Genomic DNA, 18,719 nt, shown 5'->3' with positions numbered 1-18,719 from the left:
CCCGAGAATCATGCTACAGTAACTCCCTGTGATTAAGCTAATCATGTTGCTAAACAGGGCTTGATCACATTTGAATCACATTCCTTTTCAAACTCCTAATTCAAACTTCAATTAAATTTAAAAATGGAAAATAAAAGTTTTCAAAAATTTAAACAAAAATGTTCGGGCCCTGCCAGAAATTGCACTGATAATTATTGTGGAGAAAACACATTTTTATAAAATGCCTAAATACTTTTAAATGAAATAAAACAGAAAAGAAAATAAACAAATAAAAAGAAAACAGAAAACAGAACAGACAAAGAAAAAGAAAAAAGGAGAAGGCCCTCCCCCCCAGTGGACCCCTGGCCCAACTGGGCCGACCCCCGGCCCAGCCGGCCTAGCCCATCTCCCTCTCCCCCTCGCCCCCTTCCCTGTTCCCCCGACCGGGGTCGGAACAGGGGCCGTCCCCGCCGCACGCCGGCGAGGATAAGGACGCCAGCCCCCCCGCCTCCTCGGGCCCCTCTCCCACTCACCCCCGCTCTCCCTCTCCGCCTCTGCGCCTCCCCCGTCAGATCCACCTCCCTCTCCCCTTCGATCCCCACTGCCCGAGCGTGCTCGCCGTCGTTCCCGCGGCCACCGTGCCCCAATCGCCACTTCGCCGTGTCGTACGCCGTCGCCGCCCTCGACTACACCACCTCCACCTCTCCGTTGGAGCTCCGAGCCACTGCAACGGCCTCCCCGAGCTCGTCTTCCCCGCACGGCCGCCGTCGATCGCCGCCCCGTTTCGCCGCCTCGAGCCTCCCCGAGCACGCTGCCGTCCCCCTACAGCCTCGCCGTGAGCCTCTCCCCCTCCTCCCCTGCCCTTTCTCTCTCGCGCGCCCCCTAGCGGCTTCCCCACGCGCGCCCGAACGCCGCGCGCGGAGCTCGTCGCCGGCGGGTCTCCGGTGACCATTTGGTCATGGGCGTATGCCCGTTAGCTCGACCGCACCGTGTAGCACCCGCCTAGCTAGCTAGTTCGGCCGCTCGCGCGCCCTAACGCCGCACCCGCCCCAGCCCGAAGTACCTCGCCGCCGGCGAGCTCGTAGCGCTCGCCCCCGCCCGTTCCAGCCGCTCCGGCCACCACCGTTGGACGCGCGGCGCCGAGCCGCGTCGAACGCGCCCAGCCACGACCCCGCAGACCCCCTGTGCGCGAAACCCGCGCCCCTCCCGAGCCGCGCCGCCGCGTTTGGCTCGTCGGAGTTGCTCCGGCGCCGGCCGCCGACGTGGCTGGCCTGGCCCCCCCCCCCAGTGCCACTGCCCGTGGGCCCCGTGGGCCCCGTTGACTGGGTCAACCCAGTCAACGTGCTGACTGGGCAGGCTCAGCCACTGACATGCGGGCCCCGCCGCAAAATTAAAAAAAAGAGAAAAGAAAAATGTTTTTATAATTAAAACTAATTAATTAATCTAATCACTCACTGACAGGTGGGCCCAGTAGTTAATTAACTAAAAATTAATTAGTTTAATCTTCTGTTAGCCCACTGTCTATGACAGGTGGGGCCCGCTGGTTAGTTTGACCTGGTCAGCCGCTCTGTTGACCTGATGACGTCAGCATTGCCTCATGCTGACGTCATAATTCATTTTTGCTTAATTCAAATAATTCCAGAAATTCAAATAAACTATGAAAATTCATATCTTTTAAACCGTAACTCGGATGAAAATGTTTTCTATATGAAAGTTGCTCAGAACGACGAGACGAATCCGAATACGCAGTCCGTTCGTCCACCACACCTCCCTAACCTATCGAACTAGCAACTTTCCCCCTCCGGTCCGTCTGTCCGAAAACGCAAAACATCGGGAATACCTCCCGGATGTTCCCCCCCTTCACCGGTACCACCTACTGTCGCGTTAGGACACACCTAGCACCGCTCATTGTCATGTCACGCATCGTCATGCTTATGTTTGCATTGTATTTACTGTTTCTTCCCCCTCTTCTCTCCGGTAGACTACGAGACCGCCCCTGCTGCTGCCCAGTTCGACTACGGAGTCGACGACCCCTCCTACTTGCCAGAGCAACCAGGCAAGCCCCCCCCCCTTGATCACCAGATATCGCCTATTCTTCTCTATACTGCTTGCATTAGAGTAGTGTAGCATGTTACTGCTTTTCGATATCCTATCCTGATGCATAGCCTATCCTTGCTACTACTGTTGATACCTGTACCTGCAATCCTACATGCTTAGTATAGGATGCTAGTTTTCCATCAGTGGCCCTACATTCTTGTCCGTCTGCTGTGCTATACTATCGGGTCGTGATCACCTGGGCGGTGATCACGGGTATATACTTATATACTATATACATGATACATGTGGTGACTAAAGTCGGGTCGGCTCGTAGGAGTACCCGCAAGTGGATCTTTGTGGCGGAGCGACAGGGCAGGTTGAGACCACCTAGGCGAGAGGTGGGCCTGGCCCTGGACGGCGTCCGCGGTTACTTCGACATAACACGCTTAACGAGTTCTTGGTATTTGATCTGAGTCTGGCCATTTGGTCTATACGCACTAACCATCTACGCGGGAGTAGTTATGGGTATCCCGGCATCGTGGTATCAGCCGAAGCCTTCTTGACGTCAGCGACTGAGTGGCGCGCGCCGGATTGGATTGGAACGCCACTAGGCTAGGTCTGCTTCCGGCCGCGTACGCAACGTGCAGGTGTGCATAGGGCGATGGGCCCAGACCCCTGCGCGCATAGGGTTAGACCGGCGTGCTGACCGCTCTGTTGTGCTTAGGTGGGGCTGCGACGCGTTGATCTTACGAGGCCGGGCATGACCCAGAAAAGTGTGTCCGGCCAAATGGGATCGAGCGTGTTGGGTTATGTGGTGCACCCCTGCAGGGAAGTTTATCTATTCGAATAGCCGTGTCCCTCGGTAAAAGGATGACCCGGAGTTGTACCTTGACCTTATGACAACTAGAACTGGATACTGAATAAAATACACCCTTCCAAGTGCCAGATACAACCCGGTGATCGCTCTCTAACAGGGCGACGAGGAGGGGATCGCCGGGTAGGATTATGCTATGCGATGCTACTTGGAGGACTTCAATCTACTCTCTTCTACATGCTGCAAGATGGAGATGGCCAGAAGCGTAGTCTTCGACAGGACTAGCTATCCCCCTTTTATTCTGGCATTCTGCAGTTCAGTCCACTGATATGCCCCTTTTCACATATACCCATGCATATGTAGTGTAGCTCCTTGCTTGCGAGTACTTTGGATGAGTACTCACGGTTGCTTCTCTCCCTCTTTTCCCCCTTTTCTTTTCTATCTGGTTGTCACAACCAGATGCTGGAGTCCAGGAGCCAGACGCCACCGTCGACGACGACACCTACGACACTGGAGGTGCCTACTACTACGTGCAGGCCGCTGACGATGACCAGGAGTAGTTAGGAGGATCCCGGGCAGGAGGCCTGCGCCTCGTTCGATCTGTATCCCAGTTTGTGCTAGCCTTCTTAAGGCAAACTTGTTTAACTTATGTCTGTACTCAGATATTGTTGCTTCCGCTGACTCGTCTATGATCGAGCACTTGTATTCGAGCCCTCGAGGCCCCTGGCTTGTATTATATTGCTTGTATGACTTATTTATGTTTTAGAGTTGTGTTGTGATATCTACCCGTGAGTCCCTGACCTTGATCGTACACATTTGCGTGCATGATTAGTGTACGGTCAAATCGGGGGCGTCACAAGTTGGTATCAGAGCCGACTGCCTGTAGGAATCCCCCTATCCACACTCCTTGGCCGAAGTCGAGAATAGACATTACAAAACTTTTACTAACATGGCTGTGTGTCTTACGGGCCCACGTCGCCATTGGGTGGTACTAGTATCTTTTACTCCTCGACCTTTACTCTGGGACTCTGAACTCTCTTCTACTCGGGTTAAACGAATTTACTAACTTTAACACTAGGATCCCGTGACCGCATTCACCCCAAAGTTGGATAAACCATAGTTGTTTCTTAGAGTAGTATTTTGAACAATTCACACACTGTCATTTTTCTCTTTTTTTTTAATTACGTTCTGGGCGCGGGGCCCACCTGTCTATGGCCCATAGGGGGTTCGGGCCCCGGGGCAGTGGCTCAGGGGCGCGCGGTTGCGGGCGCCCGCACTGGACGCAGCCAGTTGGGGCCACGGCAAGGGGGGAGGGTTCGCCGGCGTGGCAGCGGCGAGGCCACGGCAGGGCAAAAGGGGAGGAGCAGGGCGCGGGCGTCGGAGCGCCAGAGGTGGCCATGGGCGTGGGGCGTCGCCTGCGCGTGGGGGAAGGAGGCCGCAGCGAGCGCGAGGACGACGCCGGAGCGGCGCTGTGGACGCCGAGGAGGGAGGTCGGGCACGGCGAGCAGGGGCCCGAGGCGACGGCGGCCTCGCTCGGCAGCGGCAGTGACGGGGTGCAGCTAGGCGGGGCTCGGGCATGGGCGGAGTGGGACGGCCGTGGGCGGCGACCGGACGAGAGGGGAAAGAAGAGGGGGGGTCGTTGCTCACCCCCGTTGCAGGGGATCTGGGGCGGCGAGGCTCGTTGGGGAGGAGGATGGGGACGAGCGGCGGAGACGGGGAGCGATCCGGCGACGATGTGGCGTCCGCGAGGTGGTGGCGGGACGAGGCAGCGACGTCGGGGGCGACGGTGACGAAGAGGAGGCAGTCCGTCGAAGGCGGAGGCGCGTCGAGCTCCGGGCGGCGAGGATCCAGCGACCGGGGCGGCGGGGTGGTTCGGTTCCAGGCGGGGCGGCGTCGGGCGGTGGGGGTCGGGGCATCGCGCCCCGATCCAGATCCAGCGGGGGGGAGTGGGTGCGAGGAGTGGGGAACGTGGGGTGTCGGTGGGGTGGGTAGGGTTTCGGGGTCCAGGGTTAAGGGGAAGTGGGGGGGAGTGGCCGGCTGGGCCTGATGGGTTGGCCCAGTTGGGCCTGTGGTCTGTTGGGCCTGTGGTCTGTTGGGCCGGAGCCCAGTGGGGGGGTTTGCTTTCTCTTTTTTTAGCTTTGTTTTCTGTTTTCTTTTCTTTATATATTTTCTTTTCTTTTTTTTAGTTTTACAAAAATTACCACTAGTGCCTAAATTTGTATTTATCAACAAACTACTGTGAGATTAATCCTTAACCCATAATAAAATAGTTTTAGCATTTTATAAATTCAATAGGCATTTGTTTAATTGTTTTAGAGCCTTTAAACATTTTATCAAAGCTTGGTTTCTCCACCATAATTACTTACGATTTATTTGACACAACCCGAACATTTTAGTTTTGATATTTGAAAATCTTTACCGTTTGACTTTATTTTAAGTTTAAATTTCAAATCGATTTTGAACTAACACGAGATTAACAACAGTAACCGTGGTGACGTGGCATCATTAACGTGGGATTACTGTAGCCTAATTACCCGGGCGTCACACGCCATGAGCCATCAACATTTAATTTCACCCACCCAAGCGGCGGCTTCTTCCAACGCTCCGGCGATTTGCTCGGCCTCACCACAGGCGACTTGTGGCTCCCCTCATGGCCTCTATAAGCAACCACAGTTTTCCCCTTTAAATCATCAGCATGCGGGTGCTGCTGTATGGCCACCAGTGAGTTGATGTAGCCACACAGGAACCTACAAGATGCCTCCACTGGTGGTGCCGGTTTGTTATGATAAACCTCGTTTCTGACATGCCAGTTCCGTCACAAGGTCATGATTATTGGTAGACGTACGTCCGCAGAACAAACATCAAGCAGATGGATGGTCCACTCAGGACCGGTGTTCATGATAGCTTCACCTTGGGCATCCTCCATATGCGCGCCATCACAGTCCATAGCCGCTGAGCTAAAGGGCATCTGCAAAGAGCGTGGAACGTGTCCTCGCATTCCATACCACATAGAGCACATGTATCAGAAATCTCGAGCTTTTTTTCTTTTTATTATGAAGAGTGGCCAATGAATTTGTCGCGACCCGCCATGCAAAAACTCGTACCTTTGGGGGTGCAGGGCACCCCCACACTGCCTTCCAGACGACACGCGTGCCGTCCGGTGCCCTGCTCGTGGCGCACGTAGTGGTGCGGGTACAGTCCTCCAGCGCGAGCTTGTACGCACTTCGAACACTGAAGACACCTCGTGTATCTGGCGCCCATGAGAGGACATCCTCCAGTCGCCGTGGGCTGGCCTTGATCGACAAGATGCACTGTACATCTGGGGCCAAGAAATGCTGCTGAAGGAGATCCGTCCGCCATCGACCATTGTCGTCAAGGAGCTCGGACACCCGCCTAAGCCGACAGGTGGCCCGAGGTGTGATCGGACGATAGGATGTGGGCCTCGGAATCCAAGGATCACGCCATATGCGGATTCGCTCGCCATTCCCCACCCGCCATATGAGTCCTTTTTTGAGGAGCTCAAGGCCGTGATGAATGGCATGCCACGTTGGAGAAGCATTGCCTGAAAAAAAGTATCCTCAAGGGATCCGTTAGGGTAATATTTTGCTTTTAATACCTGAGTGCATAGTGAGTCTGGATTGGTCAATAGACGCCATGCTTGTCTCGCAAGAAGGGCTTGATTAAATAGCCGAAAATCACGGAATCCCAGTCCACCCTTTCCTTTTGGCTCCAGGAGCTTGTCCCAGGCACGCCAATGGGTTTTCCTTTTCCCTTGCTTCGAGCCCCACCAGAAGTTCCGCACTAGCCGCGTGAGGTCATCACAAACAGAATATGGCAATTTAAACACCCCCATTATATAGGTTGGGATGGCCTGCAAGACAGATTTAATTAAGGTCTCCTTTCCTGCCTTTGTGAGGGTGTCCCCCCATGCCATGATCCTCTTGGTTAAGCTTGCTTGCAACATCTGAAATCTCCCCTTATGCATACGCCCATCAGGCATCGGTAGGCCAAGATATTTACCTTCAAATTCAGAATTTTGCACTTGCAATATTTGTCTTACACCGGTCTGTATCATCAAAGGACAGTTATCACCAAATTGTATAGAGCATTTATGTGGGTTTATAAGTTGACCGGTGGCTCGGGCGTATCTCTGAATAACTTCCTTCACATAAGTCGCCTGGGCAACATTAGCCTTAAAAAACAACAGGGTATCATCTGCAAATAGCAAGTGTGATATACCAGGTGCTCTGCTACATATCTTAACAGGTTGGATTGCCTGTGTCTCCACTCCCTGCTTCAGTAATGCGGATAAACCATCAGCCACAATAGAAATAAGAAAGGGGACAATGGGTCACCTTGCCGAAGCCCACGCGACGGCGCAAACGAATCCAAGATGACTCCATTAAATTTGACGGAATATCTCACCGAGGTAACACATGACATTATCCATTGCACCCACTGATGAGAGAAGCCTAACTTGATCATCGCTTGCTCCAAGAAACCCCAATCCACCCTGTCATAAGCCTTAGAGAGATCCAATTTATATGCGCAAAAACTGTTCTCTGGATTTTTCTCATGCTGAAGGAAGTGAAGACACTCAAAAGCTAACAACGCATTATCCGTGATTAAACGTCCTGGGACAAAAGCACTTTGGTACGGTGAAATGATGTCATCAAGCAATGGCCGTAATCTATTCACCAAGCACTTAGCAATAATTTTGTAAATGACATTGCAGAGGCTTATAGGCCTGAAATCAGTGAGACGAGCTGGGTTATCAATTTTTGGGATAAGAACAATTACTGTTTCATTTACCCCTTCTGGCATGCGGCCCGTTCTGAAAAACTCCCTGACGCCCTTGATAATTTCATCTTGACCAACTATATAGAAAAAATTGTAACATATATGACACAAAATTGATATACTATGAAAGTATGTTTCAAAACGGATCTACTCATACTAATTTAATGCCATAAATGTTGCTACCTTTCCTTGAAAAGTTGGTGAAACTTTTAAAAGTTTGACTTAAGATAAAAGCTAGATGTGCTTCGATAGCAGCTTGGAGAAATAAGTAAGAAAAAAAAAACATGGATCCGGATCGGCTGTTCCCAGTGTCATTGTCTGCACGGTCAAGCCAGCTCGGCTGCCGTTCACGGGCTAAAGTACGGTGATTTTACCGATTTGGTTTGGAAGCGCGTGAGCGTTTCGCTGCCCGACACCTTTTGTTTGGTTTTCTAGAAGGCGACGAGCGCTGCGCGTACGGTTGATGCCTTCGGAGCGTGGGCACGTCCGGCTTCCCGGCTGCTTCCGCCCCGTGAGGGAGGCCGTGACACACACACACACATGCGTGCCGTGTGCCCACAAGCAATTCCACAGGTCACGCCCGCACCGCAACCAATTAATCGATTGATTTCATTTAACCACGGTCATGTCACGTCTCCTTCCTGTTTTTTTAGAGGTAATAGCACCCCGAGGTACCCTAACTTGTACAGAATGTGATGATTTAGTCCCAAACTTGCAAAACTTGACTCCACCATACCCCAACTTGCACCTCATGTGATGATTTAGTCCCAGGTCAATCACAGCTCGACAATTGGCAGCCAGGTGGCTGGACCGGTCAGCGCACACACTTTTGCATAAAACCCCCTGCCGTTTCCTTTAATCAACCCGCACTCACCTCCACCTGAATTAAATCTGTATCGAGTTCACGTCCGTTCGAGCTCTATCCACCTGAATAATCTAGCTGCCGCTGTTTCAGTTACATTGTTTGACTGGTAGGCATAATCTAACGACGGTCGAATGCCCCTATCGTGTCATCTTAAGCTCTGTTGTACTGTGGGCTTGCAGTATGCATTCAGTCATGTGGTGATGTTGGTTTGCTGTACTTGGTAGTTGTGTTGTCTGACGTGGTTAGTATGTTGGCCCGAATGAAATTGTGATGCCATGTTCTGATGTCAAAATTAAAAAGGAAATGCGAGTCTTTACCTGTATGCGATGAGCATGTAACCCTCTGAATCTGAAGTATAGCACATGTCAGGCCCCATCCCCTTCGATCTTTGAAGAAATTGACACTCCGTTCTGCTTAGCTGAAGAAACCAAGCAGTCCCAGCTGTTGGATCTGCATCTAACGGCAACTTACTGCTTCGTTGACTTGCCTCGATGCACTACAGCCCTTCATCGCGGCTAATGCTGGTCTTCATGTCTGTTTGAAATACGAGAAGAGCACTTGTGGCACTTTTTAATTTTCAGTCTCTGTTTCTCTTACTTTCTACAAAATGTAAGGCTATAAAAAGCCCAGGATCCCGATGGGGAAGAGACATCCATCTTGCACCGGGTATAAACCCTAGCCCCCATGTTCTGCTTGGCCTAAGCACGTATCCTAAATCGCCCTAAATTCCTCGCAATCGTCCCACAAAGTATGCTACTTTGAGTGATTTTGACTGAATTTCTCCCCTCTTTAGTTCTTCAGGCTAGTAGCGCCTAATATGGCAGATCGTCCGCGCGTTCGTCTCACCAGGGCTTCAGGAGCAATTCAAGTCATGTGTGATACAAGTTGAAGTTGAAGCCATGTCCGCGTTGGATACGATCCCCTCCTGATACGAATTCTACATATCCTGAGATTGTAGTACGCTATAGCTAGTCGAGTCGATTCTCGCGGCGTGAGGTTCTCTCGTGCGCGATCGTCGAACCCCGTACGTACGTATCACCATGTGGCTCCTAATCAAGATCATCTACCACATGATCACGTTCAAAGGGGCCATCACGAAGCTCGAGGAGGCGGCGGCGCGCGCCCACGGCCGTCCGGCGAGGCTGGACCGGCTGCGCTCGGCCTGCCGCCACCTGCGAGGTGTGGACAGCCACCTCACCAGAATGCACGACTTCCTCGAGAGCGACCTCCCCGACGACGACCGGCTGGGGGTCTGGGGCCGGCGGGGCGCCGGCAAGACGTCGCTCCTCACGCCGCTCCGGCAGCCCAGCCCGTACCAAGCCCTCTTCGACCGCGTGCTCTATTTGGAGGTGGGTAGCAGGTGGTCGGTGACGGACGTGCAGCTCGGCATCTGCTGCACCTGCCTGGGCTGCAGCTACGGCGTGATGTCGTCGGCGGACGACCGGAGCCGGGCCTGCCTCATTCGCGCGGAACTCTCGCGCAAAAGCTTCCTGCTGCTGATCGACGGGCCGCTGGAGGCGCCCGTCGACCTGGCGGCGGTCGGCCTGTCGACGCCGCTCGGGAAGGGCGGCCGGCGCCAGAAGGTCGTCGTGTCCACTAGAAGCCCGGACGTGTGTGCGCCGCGGACAACGTCGTCGAGATCGGGCGCCTGGGGGAAGACGACGCGTGGGGCCTCTTCAGAGACAGCGTTGGGGATAAAATCATCACGCGTGGGGCCTATTCAGGGGATAGAGCTCGAACGGACGTGAACTCGATTCGACACATATTTAATTCAGGTGGAGGTGAGTGCGGGTTGATTAAAGGAAACGGCAGGGGATTTTGTGCAAAAGTGCGTGCGCTAACCGGTCCAGCCACCTGACTGCCAATTGTCGAGTTGTGATTGGCCTGGCACTAAATCATCACATGAGGTGCAAGTTGGGGCTATTACCTCTTTTTAGGGGATGTCACGTCTCCTTCCTACCATACCCATCACCACCCCAGGTCCGGTCCGCGCTTGACCCAGCCAGCCACAGCACCACCGCGTGCGCGTGCGCGTGCGCGAGCCGGAGGGGGTAGGGGCAAGGCAATCGACGACACGACCGGGTCCCCTTCCCCTTCCCCCGGCCCGCTGCTGCTGCTTCATACTACTCCTCCTGTTTTATAGCCGCCGCGCTCGAGTTTTCTTCCTCCTCATCCTTCTTCCTTGCCCGATCCCCAGGCGCTCGATCTACCATCTACCAGCTGCGCTCCGTCCGTTTCCGGGAGCATTTCTTCTGAACTCTGCCACGCGCGAGTCGCCGCGGAATTTTACTGAATTACCAGCACCAGAGCAGAGATCTCGGTCGGCTCGGCGCCAGGGGCAACTTCCGCCATGAGCGCCACGAGCTCGTCCTTCTTCGGGTCAAACGGGAAGAAGAAGCCCGCCGCCCGGAACCCCTTCGACTCCGACTCCGACGACGACGGCGGCATGGTCCAGCAGAGGCCGCCCGCGCGGGCCTCCTCCGTCCCGACCCCCGCCGTCGAGGCCGACCAGCGGGGCGCCCTATTCGCCGGCGCCGCCGCCGCGGGCCCCGGGCCGTCCGGGTTCGCGTCCTCGTCGTCCGCGGCGGCGGCCAGGGGCCGGTACAGGAACGACTTCCGGGACTCGGGGGGCGTGGAGGCGCAGTCGGTGCAGGAGCTGGAGGGCTACGCGGCGTACAAGGCCGAGGAGACCACGCGCCGGGTCGACGGCTGCCTCCGGGTCGCCGAGGAGATGCGGGACACCGCGTCAAAGACCCTGCTCCAGGTGCACCAGCAGGGCCAGCAGATCAGGCGCACCCACGCCATGGCCCTCGACATCGACCAGGATCTATCCAGGGTAACAAGAAGAACAATTCATCCCTTAACTAGCTATTCTTACTTACCAAACTTACCAATTGAGTTATTACCTACCCTGTTGTTGCTCCTTACTGGTGAATACTAGTAGTAGCCTAATTTTGATATTCTGAAGTAAGATCAATGTTTCAATCTTGGAACTACAGTTTATGGCATGCCTGCAAGTATTAGTTCCACTAACCCTTAAGAACAACATGTTTTGGAAATGTTTAACCTGGAACTGTCTGCCGGGGGAAACTTGTTTGATTGCGACATTAGTTTAGTCAAATTCATGGTGGCGGCGAATTGCTCCTAATAAGATGGATAAGTTTGTGACAAGAGGCTTTGTTCTCCAAACCTTTTTCAGGGGGAAAAGCTACTAGGGGATCTTGGTGGTTTGTTTTCCAAGAAGTGGAAGCCAAAGAAGAATGGAGCAATCAGGGGCCCTATGCTGACCAGAGGTAATTTCCAGTGCGATCTTAAACAATGTTTCATAAATGTATGTAATCTTAAAGAAGGCTGCAAGAACACATGTGTCTGACTGACATGTTAAAATATGGACTATATATGTGATGATATACGTTCTGTTTTGTAACTCAATGGATGCAACAACATGGATGCAGATGATTCCTTCATACGCAAGGGCAGCCATATGGAGCAGAGGCATAAACTGGGGCTGTCAGATCGTCCGCGTCGATCCAATGCACGTCAATTCCTATCCGAACCCACGTCAGAGCTTGAGAAAGTCGAGGTACATAGAAATTGCTATGAATGAATACCTCAAAATTTTCATCTCAGGATCACATATGGAAAATACCAGATTTTATTTCGATATTGTGTAGTTTCTGATCATGTGGTTTTTTCGTCAGGTGGAGAAGGCAAAGCAGGATGATGGCCTATCTGATCTTAGCGACATACTGACCGAGTTGAAAGGAATGGCCATTGACATGGGAACTGAGATTGAGGGGTAAATTCATGTGACACTTCACTCTTAGTTCTTACTTACTGCTCATAGCCTAATAAACACTTCTCCCCAGATTGTTCAACTTACACAGAATACGTGTTGTTAATCACTAATCCATAGTACTTTTATACTAATAAATATCCATTGCACATTTTCGTCCATGGCCGCCCATGGAAATACTGTAGTAGCTCCACAATCCAGAAACAATTTACCATCTGACATTGTCGATATCTGAATATCTTATGGAACATTTCTCTAGTTATGGTTTAGCACTGTTGCTTCATTCTTCAAGGTGCAACCTTTACACAGGCTGAGTGTGACATGCTCTTCTGTACATTTGTTGATTTCAGGCAAACAAAGGATCTGGGTCATGCAGAGAAGGACTTTGACGAACTTAACTACAGGGTCAAGGGGGCGAACACTCGAACCCGTCGTCTGCTTGGGAGATAGACGGAAAGCATATGTTGTTGTCACCGGAGGATTCCTGCGACACTCGTTATCTTCTGCACTTTGCTTTCGTGGGTTGTTAATTCAGATCATTTTGTGCATACGACTCTGATCAGGATGGTTTGTTGGGGAGGTGGCCGGGGAGTTGTATCAGGGTTTATTGTGTAAATGCTAGACGGCGGTTCATTTTCTATGTTGCAGTTGTAGTACAATTTGCTATGGACAGTAGATAAGTCTGTATTCGGTTTTCTTGTTTTGTAATCTCTATGCTACAGGAAAGCACAACAATTTCACATTGGTTTATGGAGTTGCTAATTCTGGGTGGACTCAGAATTTGGTATTTCTCAGTTGACCCGCACACCCGTTGGATCATGGCTTTGAGATCCGTGTTGTTTTCTTCTGTAATTCTTGTTCACTTTTTGGGGATTCTTGTTCACTTTTTGGGGAGTGGGTGGGGGAAATTATTTACGCACATACTACCTCCGTCTCAAAAGTACAAAACGTGCCTACAAAAACGTCTTATGTTTTGAGATGGAGGTAGTATTAAATAGTGGTGCTACAAGCATCGACTGGCATGCGGCATAAGTCTGATTCAGCGATTTGCTACGGCCAATGGGTATTTGTTTCATGTATACAAAATTTTGCTGCATGTGCGTGTTCAAAATATTGAGACATTTTTGTGTGTGCTTTCAACACATTGCAAGTAAAATGTTGCTACAAAATGCTACAAGCGAGTATTTTCTGCAGCAAGGTCCGGATGGCTCAATGTTGTGCAACCATTTTTCCTCCTTTCACCCAATTGAGGCCTAGCGCTAGCCATAATAATCGCACCACAGAAGCAATGTCAATGATTGTATTTAGTGCTCAGTCCCAATCTTGGGAATATCTCTATTGAGAACAAAATAATTTCATGAGCTAAAAATGAATTTGGGAACAATAAAGTGGAAATGGTGAAAGTGTATCTTATTTACCCCTATTTTTTTGGGGTGATTAATGACAATGCAATGGAGAGGACTAATTTATCGAGTTTATTTTAGGAAAAGTACTGATTTCCTATCCTCCTATGCGAGCGTAAACATCCATGGTGGCCCCTATTTTTATATCTTAAACTACCTTGATAATAATGCTTACCTCCTTCAAGCTTTTAGTATTAGTGCAAAAACGTCCTATATTTAGTTACGGATGTAGTAGTGCTTACCTCCTTCAAGCTTTTAGTATTAGTATGTGTTCTGTATGTCTTATGATGAATCCAAACTTCACACTGAGTTTAAAGACAACTGTTCTATCAAGAGGGGTGTAAGCAAATGAACAATGGTCGTACTCCAAGATAAGATTATCAACCCAAAGTCCCAATAATTCCACTCGTGCCACTCTATCCCTTGTCTTTCCTAGCCCCGGTATTTCTAAGTGTTTCTATTTGGTACTGCGAGCCCGTAAGGAGAGTGTGTTCCTTGTTGAGGGAACACTATATTTTCCCTGGTCGAAATTGTTGAGAAATTATATAATTATGTTCCTTTGACACAAGATTTGTAAATAGCGCGCTATAGCAAAATAATGTCACCCTTAAAATATGTTGCTAACGTGCTATATCACGCTATAGTGTGCTATATCGCGCTATTAGTGAGGCATTGTACGGTTATTTATTTAGCGAGAGATTGCTCAGAATGCTATCGTGCTATTTTTTCAACGGTATTAGCTTATGTGCCTCCGAACAATAACTTTTTTCCTGACACTTCTGAACCCTCCTTGCTTTGCTTCAGTCCTTTGATTCTTGATATAGCTTTGGTACTTTCGAGCAAATCCACCTAGAACCTCCAGGCTGGGACTTAGCCTTCTTCTGCACCATTCCTCTTTGATAACATCTCTGTTGACCCCCGATACCTTTGAGGCTTCATTTTCTCTGGGACTATCAAACATTTTTCTATATGGCTTTGAGATCCGTGTTGTTTTCTTCTGTAATTCTTGTTCACTTATATGGATAGGCTTTTTGGCATGCCGCGGGGAGTTTCATGGCCCAGGGAGGCTGTTTGTGTGTTGGGCTCGTAGCAGTCTATAGTTTACCAGGCTGATTGTTTTTCTATATATGTTCAAACTACTGGAAACACAAAAGCTGATCTACAAGACATCAGTTGCACGTTTGTTACAGTCAGAGTTGCATAAATTTTTTCGGGGAGAGAGAGGAGGGTGGGAGGCAATTATTTGCATACATATGAATGACCACCCGTATGAATTAGAGGTGCTATAAGCGTTCACTTCCATCTTGCATAAGACCAATGGGAGTTTGTTTCATGTATACAAAATTTTGCTGCATGTGTGTGTCTGAAATGTTGCGACAATATTAGAAACGTTCTCAATTGAATACAGAAAATGCTACAAGTGAGGATTTTCTGCAGCAACGTTCAAATGGCTCAAGGTCGTGCAGCCCTAGCGCTAGCCATAATAATTGCAGGGATTGTAAATTTCTTTTGTCTATTTTGTTCCTGCGGGAATGGACTATTTTAGGTACAAAATCAAGCTATAAATACTACCTCCATTCCAAAATATAAAATGTTTTGGTAGGCTAGTTTAGCCTACCAAAACGTCTTATATTTTGAAAATGGCGGTAGTAGAAGATAATAGGTGCGGTGATACACCCCGACCGATTGGAGGCGCACAACCGAGTTCAAAGGAGAAAACGACGCATGCTACGACTATGAGCGGTCGCACCACGTGTTGCCGCCTTCGTGACATCATCCCCGGCATCTTCTGTCATGTGAAGGCACCTAGGGTCAATTCGCATCGCATGCGTCCCGAGACCCTATTTCCCACCCACCCACCGTATAAAGGAGAGAAAACCCTTTGGCAAGAGGATTCACTCATCCACCAATCCATCCCTTCGCAGTCGTTGTCACCATTCCCATCTACAACAGCAATCGCCATTTCAATAGCCATCTCCACCTTGTAGTCTCCATCTCCATTAGGCATAATACTTCTAATCGAGAACACATCGTAATCAGCAGACATTGTGAGACATATAAGCATTCATCTTCAAGTATCAATCTCTACAATGTATCTTGTTTGTGATTCATAGGCAATGTGCATGTAGTTGTTGGAAATATGAGCAATTTACCGAATGATTTTATTAACAGAAATACTAGATAAAGCATGACCAGAATAATAGTGATAAAACAAGCCATGCGATTTGACAAAGAGAAGGTAAACAACATCTTCATATATGAACTGTAACTAAACATATCTAGAGCAGACAGTATAGCAAGTTGCATATATGAAATAGAGTCTAACATATCTAAGGCAAATATTAGAACAAGGAACTATAGCAGGACCTCTAATAGAAAGGAGAAAAACACGTACGGGACAGCAGCAGCAGAAGCGCTGGACTTGGGGTCGGTGTCCTTGCCTGCCATGTCGTCGAGGAGGTTGTGGACGTCGGGGAAGAAGTCGTCGTCGGGGAAGTAGTCGTCGGCAACCGGATCGTCCGTGATGAAGCAGCCAGTAGTCGCGCTGAGCGCTCCCCAAAAACCTTATCACCCTTCTCCCGTACAGGACTCAAAAGGTGCGGTTTCGGAGGCCTACTGTCCCGACGTGCGGTTCACGCCGCAAGCCGGGATGAGGAAGACAACAGCAGCTCAGAGATGGAACCGATGGCGAGGGAAGGAGTAGTTCTGGTACGTCTCTCTGGGAGGAGCGACCTCCCTTTTATAGGCGCAGGAGAAGGAGGCGAGAGGGCAGCGACGGGAGGCGAAACGAACAGCCAGCAGCCGAAGAGCTGCACCGTTCGCATTCGAACTCCACTTTCGCAAAAAGCTTTTCAGCTTCCGTGTGACCTTTCGTATACCCGTAGTGCGTGGAAAAAATTTAGACATCGACTCGGCTCATTCCCGCAACCCGCAACCCGCGGCGCGGCACGTCTTGACGAGGCGGGCGGCGGAGGAGGAGGAGCGCGCGTGGATGTCCCTCTTGTTCTCATGCTCATACAAGTGGGGAAAGAACCTCCCTTATAAGGAGGTCCAACTCCCACTCAACTAGCAATGTGGGACTAAACTTTAGTAGTATCCCTTGCCTTGCACAAATGGGCTAAGTGGGCCGCTAGGATTTATTAGGAATTTCTGAAACTGCTATTGGGCTAGGCCCAAAATAGACAAAATTCCAGCAATCCCCCACCAGATCCCAGAGGCACACAAAAATTGCCTTTGGTTCCAAAACACTGTTTTATATACCGGTACTGTAGTGGAGACTGTTAAGTTGAACTTCCACCTAGAACTCTATGCTACACTAGTAAGCAACTTGAACAGTGGACTGGGCCTTGAACTGCAAGTTTTCTGCGAATCTAGCTTCACATAAAGCCTTGACCGATATGTGGCTACCGTGGGTCTTCCCCGCAGGTGGAGCTTATCCGTCATACTCCGAGACCTTTCATGAGTTTACTAGAGAGAACCCTACTCTCATAGATTGCGACGTTTGACAATCAGACTCATATAGGTGTGTTCTTCAAAAGATGTTCTGCAGGACAACATCTCTGCTTAAATGAGCCATTTAGAACACATTAAGATATACATCAACCTGCCATGCAGTTTTAGGAGAGTATTGCATCTTCATGGAGTGGTATTGTTAATAGTAAGGATACTCTCCTCTCAGTTGACCAACAGCTTGTCTTCCACATCTAATTCACGGGATCTCCGATCACAAAAAATAGGTTACCACTGTGAACAACTCATATTGTGGGTCTCATACCCATCTCCCTCGATGCATTATCTATCACATTACGTGATAGACCCTTCGTAAAAGGATCTGCCAGATTTTTAGATGTTTGGATATAATCCAATGCAATAACTCCGGAGTTTCTCATTTTTCTGACAGACTTTAACCTTCTCTGAACGTGTCTTGATGACTTCATGTTATCCTTTGAGCTGCTCATTTTCGTGATCACAATTTGATTGTCGCAGTTCATAAGGACACCCGGTACAGGTTTCTCAACGACCGGCAAGTCATTCAAGAGCCGACGAAGCCAATCTGCTTCGACCGTAGTTGTATCCAGTGTTGTGAGTTCTGCTTCCATTGTTGACCTTGTTAAGATGGTCTGCTTGCAAGACTTCCAAGAAACAGCGCCACCTCCATGAGTGAATACATATCCGCTCGTGGCCTTTATCTCATCAGCATCTGAGATCCAGTTTGAGTCACTATACCCTTCAAGCACCTTTGGGTGCCCGGTGTAGTGAATTCCAATATTTGCAGTGCCTTTCAAATAACGCAAAAATCTCTCTAGAGCTTTCCAATGCACATCTCCTGGTTTTGAGACAAACCGACTCAGTTTGCTAATAGCAAAAGAGATGTCAGGTCTTGTAGCACTTGCTAAGTACATAAGCGAGCCAATAATCTGAGAATATTTCAATTGATCTCTAGCAATTCTTCGATTCTTTCGAAGTAACACACTTGCATCATAAGGTGTTGGAGAGGGCTTGCAGTCACTATAGCCAAAGCGACTCAAGATCTTTTCCACCTAGTGAGATTGAAGCAATGTAATCCCACCATCATCGTCTCTCAACAACTTGATGTTCAGAATGACATCAGCCACTCCTAAATCCTTCATCTCAAAGCAGCGAGATAGGAAATTCTTGACCTCCTTAATAACATTCAGATTTGTTCCGAATATCAGTACGTCATCAACATACAAGCAAAGGATAACTCCCTCTCCCCCACCATGGCGATAGTACACACATTTGTCAGCTTCGTTCACAACAAAGCCTGCAGCTGTTAAAGTTCTTTTAAACTTCTCATGCCACTGTTTGGGTGCTTGCTTAAGTCCATACAAAGACTTCAGCAACTTGCACAATTTTCCTTCCTGGCCATCTAGTACAAACCGATCTGGTTGTTCCATATAAATTTCCTCGTCCAACTCTCCATTTAGGAAAGCAGTCTTAACATCCATTTGATGAACGAGAAGACCATGCGAGGCAGCTAGTGAAAGTAGAACTCGAATAGTG

At 49.7% G+C, this 18,719-nt stretch overlaps 1 protein-coding gene and 1 pseudogene across 1 annotated transcript; both read left to right on the top strand.

Annotated features, from left to right (window-relative positions):
* The first annotated feature begins 9,535 nt into the window (after nucleotides 1-9,535).
* Nucleotides 9,536-10,353, top strand: LOC141026678 (probable disease resistance protein At5g43740; annotated as a pseudogene).
* Nucleotides 10,354-10,484: 131 nt separating this feature from the next.
* On the top strand, nucleotides 10,485-13,085 carry LOC109743924 (SNAP25 homologous protein SNAP32). Its single transcript, XM_020303016.4, has 5 exons — nucleotides 10,485-11,331; nucleotides 11,695-11,788; nucleotides 11,951-12,078; nucleotides 12,197-12,294; nucleotides 12,642-13,085. Exons 1-5 carry the CDS (start codon nucleotides 10,846-10,848, stop codon nucleotides 12,739-12,741), a joined length of 906 nt encoding a protein of 301 aa, XP_020158605.1. The 5' UTR covers nucleotides 10,485-10,845; the 3' UTR covers nucleotides 12,742-13,085.
* Nucleotides 13,086-18,719: the final 5,634 nt, after the last annotated feature.

This window comes from Aegilops tauschii, chromosome 7, assembly GCF_002575655.3.
Source record: "Aegilops tauschii subsp. strangulata cultivar AL8/78 chromosome 7, Aet v6.0, whole genome shotgun sequence".
NCBI lineage: Eukaryota > Viridiplantae > Streptophyta > Magnoliopsida > Poales > Poaceae > Aegilops > Aegilops tauschii.
This window is presented reverse-complemented; position numbering and strand designations above follow the sequence as displayed.

Excerpts from the sequence above, each read along its gene's own strand:
- LOC109743924 (XM_020303016.4), top strand. The coding sequence starts at position 10,846 with ATGAGCGCCACGAGCTCGTCCTTCTTCGGGTCAAACGGGAAGAAGAAG. Across the intron at positions 11,332-11,694 it reads TCGACCAGGATCTATCCAGG|GGGGAAAAGCTACTAGGGGA; the intron begins GTAACAAGAAGA and ends AACCTTTTTCAG. Across the intron at positions 11,789-11,950 it reads GGGCCCTATGCTGACCAGAG|ATGATTCCTTCATACGCAAG; the intron begins GTAATTTCCAGT and ends ACATGGATGCAG.